This window comes from Rhyacophila brunnea, unplaced genomic scaffold (assembly GCF_057557595.1).
Source record: "Rhyacophila brunnea isolate RB1 unplaced genomic scaffold, BYU_Rbru_1.0 scaffold_23, whole genome shotgun sequence".
NCBI classification, from domain to species: domain Eukaryota; kingdom Metazoa; phylum Arthropoda; class Insecta; order Trichoptera; family Rhyacophilidae; genus Rhyacophila; species Rhyacophila brunnea.
Window position 1 is genome coordinate 20,478,408 of NW_028232893.1, and position 13,075 is coordinate 20,491,482.

The 13,075-nt window shown below is 34.0% G+C and overlaps 1 protein-coding gene across 1 annotated transcript in view; it reads right to left on the minus strand.

Moving 5' to 3' along the window:
- The window catches only part of LOC147069673 (ras-like protein family member 10B), a 317,782-nt gene extending 309,784 nt beyond the window's left edge, over window positions 1-7,998 (minus strand). The window contains exon 1 of the mRNA XM_085950866.1: window positions 7,890-7,998. Coding sequence (XP_085806992.1) covers window positions 7,890-7,992 — 103 coding nt within the window. The 5' untranslated portion in view covers window positions 7,993-7,998. The remainder of the gene's footprint in view (window positions 1-7,889) is intronic.
- Window positions 7,999-13,075: the final 5,077 nt, after the last annotated feature.

The following is a 13,075-nucleotide window of genomic DNA, read 5'->3' on the forward strand; positions in this document are numbered from 1 at the left end:
CAAAATACCTCAAATTCTTCATTTTCTACCATAAGACAGCACTCCGGCCCTTGATATATTGATTGTATCGGTAAATCTTTTTTCGAAATTGTTTCTAATCTCATTTAGGTGTTTAAACACTCCGTTTTATATTAGAAAGATATTTTATTGTTTATTTTTTTACTTTGTAGCCTCCGTGTACCTGATAAATCAAAACTAGACAATGACAGACGCCCGCATTCCCACCCAAAAGAGAAATAGAAAATAAATATTAGGAATTTGGCGGGAAATCCATCCGCGGCGCCATTTATTTGCCGGCGGATTTGCAGGTGACAAGTCCACCCCCTCCCCCGCCGCGGATCGGAAGCGCGGGAAAAATGGCAAATATTTCAAACCGAACGCGAGCGATATTTCAATGGAGACCTTCAGGGACCTTTGATCTATTTCTACTATATTGTAGTGCGAATTTTTTTCGAAAACGTGTTGTGAATGGATTTTTTAAAAGTAATTTCAGTAAAAGGTGGATACGTTTTAGGCTTCAGTCACGAAAAATGCTGTCATGTTGAGATAACTTGCCTTGACATATTATTTTTAAAAAATGAACGAAATTTATTTTTACCTATACGTGTTTATTCTGTCAAACCAAAATGTTTTTACTAAGACTAAAAGAAATGATATACTTTTTATACATAATACGAATACGTTGCCAATGCAGTAGCGGCTCATCTTTTAGGGTTAATAGGGATGATCACCATCCCCAATTATATGGAAATTAACACTATAGATCCACCAGCATAAGTTGTCCGCTAACATTTGACGTATTATTCAATACTTTTTATACCGTGATGAGCTTTGTTCAAAATTCGAATACTGGAAAATATATTATGGTATATCTATCAGTCGTGAAGGGTGGAGGTAGGCTGTTAAGATCCGACATAAATAGTACACACTAAACTTTGAAAGTCAAACGTGTTTGTGTTCTATTGGTTACAAGCTCTGTACTATTCCATATAAATCGTTTTTTGCGACCCGATTTTCACCTTTCGGCATTTTCAGGCGTCGTGTACACTCACCAAAGGTAAACACAGGTACCACGTAAGAGTATTATTAAAGATTAATATCTCATTAGTTAACCCCATTAATTATTTTTCTTAGAATTGAGGATTTACACCTCTTGAGTGTAGTATTTTTATTTTTTATAAAGAATAATGATCTATTATCAGGTTTTGACAATTTATTATAGTAATATGCTATCAAGTGTATTGTAATTAATAAGATAGGGTTTTTACTAATTAGATTTTTTACTGACACTTCAACTATTCATAATTTGTTTATTGTATTTTTTTGTGACCTCTGACTAGATAGGTAGGAAATGGAGTTTTTACTTATTTTATTATATTGATTTACTATATAAGGTATAGTTAAGAGTGTTCGTTGTCAGCAGTGTTGCCATGTCTACTGAAATTTCAGTAGATCTACTGATATTTTTTGCTATATTATATCTGTAAATATACTGAATTATTGATTTTTTTTCGAAATTCAAGAAATCTACTGATATTTCTGATTTTGTCGACAGGAATTTTTTTATCTAAAAAAAAGAAAAAAGGAGACGTCAATTATCTTTGGTGCTGTAAAAATGGAAATATTTGACTTTGTCGATATGGATTTGTATAAATAAAAGGATAATATGTTAATTACTTAAGGTGTAAAAACGGAATTACTTGACTTTGCCGATAGGAATTTTTGTCTAAAAAAGGGAGATGTTAATTGCGCTTCGTGTAAAAACGATTTATCTGAAAAAAGATCTCATTAATCACTCTTTCCAAATTCTACTGATATTTTATGGAATCTACTGAATTTTTTTTCAAAATCTACTGAAATTTAAAATTTTGACTTGGCAACACTGGTTGTCAGTGTGTGTTTACCTTTGGTGAGTGTACACGACGCCTGAAGATGGCGAAAGATGAACCTCGGGTTGCATAAAACGACTTAAATGGAATAGTATAGAGCTTGAATCCAATAGAATTTAAATTCAAATTCCATCAAGTACCTTCGGTCGATAGTATCAATAGTGCTCGTTTTCATTGAACTAAGGTTATATATAATACGTAGTTGGTGTTTGTTAGTTATTAAAATTCAATTAGACCGTGCCTGACCCAAGTCATATCAAATTATAGTAAAAAAAATTAAACCGATAAACCATACATAATTATAGATATTTTACTGATAGAAGAATATTTTTTAACAATTATAGTTCGGTGTTATTAACCGACACCATATGTAATCATCATCAGCCTGAATCTATCCACTGCTGGATGAAGGCCTCTTCAAGTTGCTTCCACTTCTCTCGGTCCTGTGCATTGCGTTGCCACGTACTTCCGCAGAACTTTATCATTTCATCGATCCAGCGGCCTCTAGGTCTACCTTGTGGACGTTTTGTACTTCTTGGATACCACTGGATGACTAGATTTGTCCAACGATTGTCTCTTCTTCGAGCTATGTGTCCAGCCCATCTCCATTTAAGGCTTTTAATAAACTTTATTACATCGCAAACCCTTGTCTGCTTCCTTATCCACTCATTCCTCTTTTTGTCCTTTCGCGTTATGCCCAGCATGCACCTCTCCATACCACGTTGTGCTACTCTAAGTTTCTGGATCTCTCTTTTACTTAGGGCCCATGTTTCACACGCATATGTCATCACGGGAAGCACACACTGGTTGAACACTTTGCGCTTTAGGCACAGTGGAAGGTCACTTTTGAAGACATTATTCAGGCGGCCAAAAGCACTCCAGCCTAGCTTTACTCTGCGAACAATTTCATCAAATATACATCCATCTATAGATACTTGTTGTCCCAGATAGATGTAGCTTTTCACCTGTTCGAGCTGAGTGCCATTGATGAGGATCTCTTTTTGGCCTGCAAAGCAGTTGAACATGACTTTCGTCTTTGTTACATTTATTTTCAAACCTACTTTGTTGCTTACTTCAGCGAGTTCCTGCATTCTGCTTTGGAGGTCTTCTGAGTCTTGCGAGAAAATTACTATGTCATCGGCAAAGCGCAGATGACTCAGGTATTCTCCATTTATGGGGATCCCTTTGTCATTCCAGTCAAGTTGCCTGAATAAGTCTTCAAGGGTAGCTGTAAATAGTTTAGGTGAGATTGTATCACCTTGTCGGACTCCTTTGCTGATAGGAAATCTGCGCGATGGTTTATGGAGATTTACAGATGCTGTTGCGCTACTGTATATATTATTGAAAATATTTATATAGCGTCCAGGGATTCCTTGTTTTCTGAGTGCGTCGAGTATTGAACATTTCTTTATCGAATCAAACGCCTTCTCATAGTCTATAAAACCCATGCATAGTGGCAGTTTGTATTCCTGGTACCGCTCTATGATTTCTCTGACGACTTGGATATGGTCCATAGTGCTGTATCCTCCTCTAAATCCGGCTTGTTCTCTCGGTTGGTTCTCGTCTAGTACATTTTGCAGACGGTTTGAGAGAATTTTTGTGAACGTCTTGTAGAGAATAGGGAGTAGACTTATTGGACGATAATTTGCTAGGTCTTCTCTGTCACCTTTTTTGTGAAGAATGACAATGCTGGCATTTTTCCATACCTCTGGGACATCCTCTTTTGCATATGCAGGCTGTGAACAATTGTGCAAGTACTTCATTTGCATCCTTTCCTGCTTTTTTGAGGATATCTATCGTTAAACCGTCTTCCCCGGGGGCTTTCCCACTTTTCATGTAATTTAAAGCATGGGTTACTTCCCAGGATGTAATTTCGGGAGTATGGTCTTCCGAATTTCCATTTCTCTGAAGATCTAAGTCTATAGTCGTATTGTCAGTGTCATCACTGTAGAGATCGTTGTAGAACTCTTCAACTCGGCTTAACAAGTGTTCCCAATTTCTGACGATAGAACCATCTTTTGCTTTTAGTGCTGTGATTTGACGTTTTCCTATCGACAAGCATTGCTTGTTTTTGTTTAGACTTCTGCCTGCTTTCACAATTGCTTGTATGAGGTTTACATTGAATTTACGAAGGTCTTCTCTAATCTATGTAATATGTATTTTTAATACAATGAAAATAAATAATTATCACCACTGAAAAGTATTCACTATGTTTGTCGGATCGCCCACAGCATACCTAAACTATTATAGTTTGGTTTAGATAGGGTTTAATTGAGTTTTAAAAACTATCCAGCACCATCTGCAAATTTTATTATTAGTTCAATGAAAACAATAATTATGACTGACGAAGTTGAATGTGCACTATTTATGTCGAATAAAAACGGCACACTTCCCATCCCACGTTACTGATATCTTATATAAAATATCGTTTATATAAAAGAAATATTCTTTATAACATACCTATATTTACAAAAATGGCATTATTTTGAAATCTCAGAAACATATAATTATGAGAAATAATTACAAGATAAAAATAACTTTTTATATACTTACAACGTTTTTAATTTTTCTGTTGAACCATATTATAAATTTTACTTAACGATCAAAAAAAATCGTACTTGACATGTCATATTGATTTCCATAGTAACGCACGTATATATTAATAATTTAGTTGCTAGGACCCCAGATCCCCTAGCAACCAATAATGGTGTCGAAATAACTTTTCATACAAAACAGGATTAACTGAAAATGAATTCAATTCTACTTAAAGATGGCTAAAAGTATTAAAAATGCAATGGCATCGTCTTCTGATATATTCTAAAATTGTCTAGCTAGTCGGGAAGTTAGTTAAAAATCGATTGCAAGATTTGTACCGGACAAAGAACCACCGGACAAATAAGAATACGAGCTAAGAAAAACGAGTGCGAATCAAACCATGTCTTTCAATTTCTGGGTGAATGCTTTCGCCTGTAAGTCAGCTCTCGAAATAGAAGAATTCATGAATCGTAGCGCTCGATAATTTTTTGGCATTATTTACATATATATGTGATAATGTGTATGTAATAATATAATGGAAATCGATATGCTATGCTCAGACGGTCAAATGGAGTATTTACGCACCGTGAGTGTAAAACCAAGGCATCTGCAAATTTTTCAATTTCGAGATTTAATGCAAAACAACTGCAAAAGTCGTGAACTTGATAATGTAAAAGTGAAATAACTGAAAGAATATGCAATATAATGTAGACATAAAACAAATATTATGTTTTTTTTTAGAAACTCTAGTTGTCATAACAAAACGAAGATTTCAAACTTTAATATATCCAAAATATGTCTTTTGCAGATGCCTTGGTTTTACACTCACGGTGCATAAATAATGTCTCGAAACTTGTGACATGCAGGATCAAAGCATAATGTTCTCGATCTCTCTTCGCAGAGGAAAAGGTACACGACGTCTCGTATAATAATAAAAAAATCTGTGTGTGTACTTATGTACGCGCGTTAGAAGTTATACTTCTTTGGCGTAACAAAACAAAAACAATACTTGTGATAACCTAGATTTTTCGACTAGCTATTAATTATCTTGTTAAATTACACACTCAAGAAAAAGGACTTTTATTCGTATGGTTCCTATACCATTCATCCGATTGCGACAAAACTTTCGTCAGTTATTGTACACACACCCGCAAAGGTTTTTAAATTAGAAAAACCATCTTCTTCTACTCCTTCTTCATTATATCTTCTTTTATTCGTATGGTTCCTGTACCATTCATCCAATTGCGATGAAACCTTCGTCAGTTGTTGTGGGAACACCCGCAAAGGTTTCTGAATAAGTACAACCATCTTCTTTTTCTTCTTCTTCTTCATCATTCTATCTTCTTTTATTTGTATGGTCCCTATACCATTCATCCGATTGCGATGAAACTTTCGTTAGTGGTTGTGCCAACACCTGCGAAGGTTTCTGAATTAGTACAACCATTTTCTTCTTTTATTTTATATTCTTCTATTCGTATGCGTTTCTATTCCATTCATCCGATTGCAATAAAACTTTCATCAGTAATTGTGCCAAAACCCGCAAAGGTTTCTGAATTAGAATAACGATCTCCTTCTTCTTCTATTTTATCTTCTTTTATTCACAATGAAACTTTGGTGAGTTGTCGTGAGCATGCCCACGAAGATTTCTGAATTAGAAAATCATCTTCTTCTTCTATTCGTATGCGTTCCTATAACATTCATCCGATTGCGATTGTATTATATAAAATACAACGTTTATTGTTTGTTTGTTCCATGCAATTTTGATTTTTTTTACTACATATTAATAACATTAATAACGTTCGCATATTTTGGATTCGATTTTAATATAGTGGTTTTTTGTTTGACCTTTACTCCTATTAGAATTTTTTTCATATTGCCATATTTTATAACACAGATATTTTAATATTAAAAAAAAATAATTACCTCTTATTATTTTTTAAATATCTAAGATAAATATAACCACGATGCGAACCTGTGCGAAGCCGGGTACTTCAGCTAGTAATTAATATACATGACTGAACGCAAACCAAATTTCGTGTATATATATTATTATTATTTATATGAGATTTTGAAAACTCTCTTTGAAAAAAATCTCATTAAATATTTTGGACAGGGTTTTTTATACCCTGTAATAAAGATATCACGTAAGTACCTGGTATGTTTAAACCTGATATCACCCCGCTAAAACTGCCTCTCATCTGTTTTAAGTCATCGCAGAGTTTCATCGCACAAGGGCGGAAATAAGTAAATTGCGCGACGCTAGGATGCTACGTTAAAACCGTATCGTCTCAAACATGCGTCGTACACTATGACGTTTTCATACCTACTTGAAAATGGAAACCGTTACATATTTATCCGTTGAAAATATCACTAGTTTGACACACGTTTTTGGATACACGAATTATATTATTAATATACTTCCATACATTAAAAAACTACACCAATGCTTTCTTGAATCCAGACTCTACACAAGGGTGGAGGAGGGTTTCGCAGCGTCCGACATAGAAAATATTATGAACCGGAGCGCTTAATTATTTTCCGACAATATTAGTATGCGAGTTTTTTGTTATATACCCACCTAATTACCTTATGCAGGCGCTTCATTGACAAGTCAAAAGACAGAGGACAATAATTTTTTTTTTTCGTGATTTCACCGAGGCTTTGACTGCGACTCGCTGTCATATCTTCTCTTCTAGAAGGGGATCCGCCGATCAGGTCCTCACTCCTAGTCTGTTAAAGAACTTTACAATTTTAGGACAATAAGTTGTCCGATTTATCCATGTTCTACTACTGACTAATAGATGATCAACAAACGAATAAAAAGTCAAACATTGACAGTTGCCATGGTTAAGTCCTAATAGTCCTAATAAGATCATTGTGGGTCACAGAGTGGAGGTTTGTTTTTACAGATTTTGTTTTTACGAGAAATGGATGTCAGCCACTTGCTCAACCTATTAGATCCATACACAAATTAAAAAAAAAAACAAAATAATATGTACTTGCCAGACTCAGGATTCAAACCCGGGATCCACGACGCTATAGGCCGACACTTAAGCCGCTCGGCCATCGTGGATGTACCGTTTTACGTTTTCTTTAAGAATTTAGAAAATTCAAATATAAAAATAATTGAGAAATCTCTCATTTTCTTATAAATTAACAAACTAATCAATAAAAATGTTCTGAACCTTGAACCTCCCCCCCTCCGCCCCTGATTGTGAGGAATTGACCAAAAACTGTAGGTATTTCACTGAAAAGCTAAAAGGAAAATCGCGTAGATACCCACTAATTTGATTTGAGAAATTATATTATAATAATATTATTCATATTATGTTCCTCTCACAGCGGGCATAAGATTGCCGAATATTGCTTTCAAAGCACGGAGGAAACTCAAGGAGAAAATGGGGTAAACGGGAAGAAATTTTCCCCAACCGGATATTGAATATGACGGAAGTGTAAGAAGCTTACGTATTCCATATTTAAACTGCACGACATCCGGCTGCGGGGGTTCCTCTTCGGTCTTCTTCGGGGAAGTTTTTTTGCCGCTCGGCCTCTTTCGGCGGTTTCCCATGTTCTCTCCCCGTCCTGAAAATGAAATTTGGAAATACAATTTTAGAGGGAAAATTTTAACACTAAGTTATTATTAGTAAATTATCATTTTCGCTTGTAGCCGGAGCACGGAGCTTGAATAAAGATTATATTCACAGGATTTTTTATGTGGAATAGTAGTCAGCAATTCACCCAACTGTTCAAATCATTTGCACTGGGTCAACACATATTTGCGAATACAGCACATTTGCTGGCTCTCGTATTGAATACGATTTCAGAGAAAAGAACCAAACCAGACCACCACGGCATACTCATATTCTTGTAGGTATACCAACGCTTATATGACATGGTTTGCGAGATTTAAAATAGTAAAGCAAATCATGGTGTACTTATGGCCTTTCCGCTTCATAAATCTAATTAGACAGCCAAATATGAAACTGCTGTAAAACGTATGAGATCATGTTGGAATTACTTTGTTAATAGTTCTAAGCATTGTTTTTTTTTCAATCTTTCTCATCTTTATTAATTTATGTGAAAAAATAAAATGAATCGGCAACTTACACATGAGTATAAATCAAACTTCATTCAAACTCAGTTTATTTCAAATGTAGTTATTTGTAATTAAAAGTATTTTTTCTGTTATATTTTCGTTTTTATTTTATTCTCCATAAAAATTGATAAAAAAATCAATCCCGAAAGTTTCGGGATTATGTTTATCAATCCCGGGATTCATAGGTATCGAAAATAGCTCGGGATCCCGGAATTGGAATCCCTTCTCCAGGACAACTATGTCGTATTGTGTAAAATGTTTTCGTAAGTCTGAAATGGTCGTTTAAGAATTATGGATATTATGATTGGATTATTTTTTTTTTGATATTTTAATAAAATACTTTTTTTCAAACGTATATGTACTATCGAAAACCAATTTCTACAGTATTTATCATTACTATTCAAACACTCATTAATCTTGTAAACTACTATTTTAACAGCTAAGGAACGACACACATAAGTTGTTTAAACTACTGTACAGACCTACAAACTTATCTGAAGAATGGGATGGGGGAGCCACTGTTGAAAACTACCCAATCAAGACTCGTAACTGGACAAAAACTGACATTCGAATGATATTTTCAAAATAGCGTCCTTTGATAGTTCGTAGTTCCATTTTTGGCCATTCTACAAATAAGTTTGTAGGTCTGTATCAATGTTTTTAAAATGTAAAATGCTCTAATAAAATACAGTCGCAACTCGGAAATATTAAAATATCTCTCTTGTTGTATGTTTCAATAAAAAAATATGTACGTAGGTACCTAGTTAAAAAAAGAATATCATGTTTTTCCATAAAAAAATAGTAACTACTAATTTTATATGTCCAGGATTTTGCTTTATTCAGAATTTATTAAAGTATTTGAAAATTTCATAATATTATAACTGTCTCAAAATTGGATTTTTGAATTAATTACTTAGTAATTTACTGGAGTGGGAGTATGGCAAACATTCTATAATGAAATCAAAAAATTAGAATAACAAATAAAGTACCTATTATAGGTACATAACACACACAATATATAGGTATTATATTATATAAAAAGGTCATTAAGCTGATGAAATGGCATTGGACTAGAAATGCCATCATACAGTGCACTAAACGCCCTAACACTCATTGGATAAACGAATTCGGTGGATGTACATGGCAGGGAAGAACTAGGGATCGAGAAGAGTCGGGGGAGCTAGGGGAGGCCTTCATCAAGCATTGGATCGACCCCTACAATATGAAAAAGACGCCTGCGATGCCCGAGCAGTAACGTGTCTACCTATAAGGCGGCACTCATAGTGCAGTCCGTAGGGCACCGGCCTTTCATCCGGGGTGCTCCCGCGTTCGATTCACAGTTAGGTGACAATATTATCAAAGTACGGATGATTGTGACATTGTGAGTGTTAATAGTAATTACACTACTATTACAATTAGACTAATTGTACTAATTACGCTACACTAATGTCATTGAGCCTATTGTTATTATTTATTTATTTATTATTTATTTATAAAAAAGAGTATTACGGCATAACAGCTATTGGCCAATGCACCATAATACATAATAAATACAAATATATAAAAATATCTTAATTACAAATAACAACTAATATAACAAGAAAGTGGAAAAGACAGCATGTGTAAATATTAAATATGATAATATATAAAATTATAAATTTAACCTATTTAACACGTCCACAAACATTATATAGTTAATAAAAAACAAATCAACCTTTATGGTGCCATCAAATAAGCTAATTGCACGATACACAGCGTCATGAAACATAACATCTGTCCTGCGACGAGGTATCTTGAAGACCGTGGAGCTACGAGTGATATTGGTGGGAACATGAAAATTAATATTTGCCAGTATATACGGATTGTAAATGAACCCACGAAGAAGTAAAAAGAAATGCTTTAAAAGAACAATCACTCTTCGCAGTGACGTTCCGTGAGGGTAGGCAGATTGAGCGTTGCCTGGGGGCGGCAGTTACTCGAGGGGCGGCAAATCGAGGAGAATCATAATGTATCAGTGGCGAAGGGTGGAGGTAGGCTGTTAATATTCGCTATAGATAGTGCACACTAAACTTTTTTAGTCATATGTATTTGTTTTTATTGAACTAAGACTACAATTAACAGATGGTGTTAGTTAGTTTTTAAAAATCAATCAAACCATGCCTAAACGAAACCATAATAGTTTTGGTCTAATTTGGGCAATACGACAAAATTGTGGATACTTTTTCATTCATAGTTATTTGTTTTCGTTGGATTAAAAATACATATTACACATATTGTTGGTTAATTTTTTTAATTCATTAAGCCCTGACGAAACCAAACTATAATAAATAAAAAATATTATTCTATTTATAAAATATTCAAAGTTATGTGTGATTTAATTGCATAATTTTAGATATTTTATAGATAGACATGTATTTTTTGACTATTATCTATTATGGCTTGGTTCTCAGGGCTTAATTGAATTTAAAAAACTAACCAACACTATCTGTAAATTGTAGTATTATTTCAATGAAAACAAATATGTATGTCCGAAAAAGTTTAATGTGCACTGTTTATGGTGGATCTTAACAGCCTACCTCCACCCTTCGCCACTGAGGTATACTTATCTAGAAATAGCTACCTAAACTTAGTAATAACGGAAATATCTTTCCGTTAAAAAACAGCTCACTGCTTGGAAACAAAATGTAGATATTAATTAACATACAAGGTTTAACAGGACTGTATTTTTATCCGGCTCGCAATGTCCAGTTTACTTCCGTTTTCTTTGGAGGTTACGTCATTGACGATCGGCAATGACACGTGCAGATTTTCGAATTATAGGTACATACTTACCTTAAAATTCATCCAAATATTTTTGCGTCACTCGCGAGTTTTGGAAGTTGTCAGATGTATTTTTAAATGTATCTGAAACCGTGGACTCGCAATATTGTCTATTGAAGCAGAGATGCCATTTAAATTAGATTTAGTGGTAAGTATATATTTTGTTTTTAATGTTTGTATACAACACATTTCTTAGATATTGAAGTCATGAAAGGATGATAAAAAATACTGTATAAAAAATGGAGCGGCATTTTGGCGCTGCCTAGGGGCGGCATTTTGTCTAGGGGCGTCACTGACTCTTCGGGTAGACAGGGATTGCATTGATAGCATACCCAGAAGAGAACGAGTCGGGAAATTCATTTTATTGTCATTATCATAAGGAAAGAACCCGTATGTTCTTAAGTAGAGAAATCTAAGAAATCTATTGTGGACTCGATCCAACTTAATTGTGTGGATGGGCCTGTAATGTTATGTTAAAAATAATATGTTTATGTAAGTATTTATATTTTTTTTATACTTAAAAATCGATTTCTCGTAAAAAATAATGTAGACAGCCGATTAAAAAATATATATAAAAAAAAATACATTTGACGACAACAATAAATTTGACGCTTCATTGAATACCAATGATATTATTATCTTCGGTCAGTGTGTTTTGTAATCGCTCGAACGGCGCTTGCAAAAGCTAGCAACTAATGAGCGTGACGCGAAGAAACAAATGAATGTAAAAAATAAATACATCGACAACGCAGATAATTATTAACAAAAATTATATCCAGATTACAATAAAATTGCCTTTTAAAATAATACAAGAATGTTTTAAAAGAGAAATTCAGTTCCGACACAAGGAAGTAAAGGGAAAGCATATTATGAAGAGATTGAGTGAGAAAATAAATATTCGAGAAACATTCCAAAATCAATATATAAAATGTTTTGTATGGATACAATCATTACGGATTGGATTAATAATTCTACAATAAAATTTTTGTGACATAGGTATCCGATGTTAACAGGTGTTTTAGAGTTTAAACCGAGAATGATGTTTTGTATACTTAACAATACTTTATAGCGATTCTGTCACGATGTTTTTTTTTAGACCGATCTAAATCTCTATATATATATAAATCTCGTGTCACGATGTTTGTGGTCGCACTCCTCCGAAATGGCTCGACCGATTTTTATGAATTTTTTTATGTATATTTGTTAGATATGAGAATAAGTCAACAAGTATATTTTATACCGCTAGGTGATTATGGTATCTCTATCCAGAAAAATTTTTCTTTTATTTTTTGCCATTTTTTTTTTGTATTTTTTTTATTATTTGGCATCAAAAAATACTTATAACCCCAAATTTTCACCCTCCTACCCCCACCCTTCCATTTTTTTATGGCGATTTTATTATTTTTGTATGAACAAATTTAACCGTCGTTCGTATTTCAAACAGAACGAAATTATTTATGTTGTTGAATGACAGATGGTGCTATGTCCGAGAAGAATTCAAGAGAAGCATCGCGTCATTTTGACATTTCATTCGGCATATCACAACGCAGTGCGTGCAAAATTTTGTACGATTTATTTTAATTTATCTATTTTTGTGTGCGTGTATTACAGTGCACAATGCCAGCAAGACGCAAGGGGGGCCATTTGGGCCATCGAACGAATAAAGCAACAAACATGCGAAATAGTAGAGCAGAAAGAACAGACGGACAAATCCAACAAGATAACAAAAACGTGC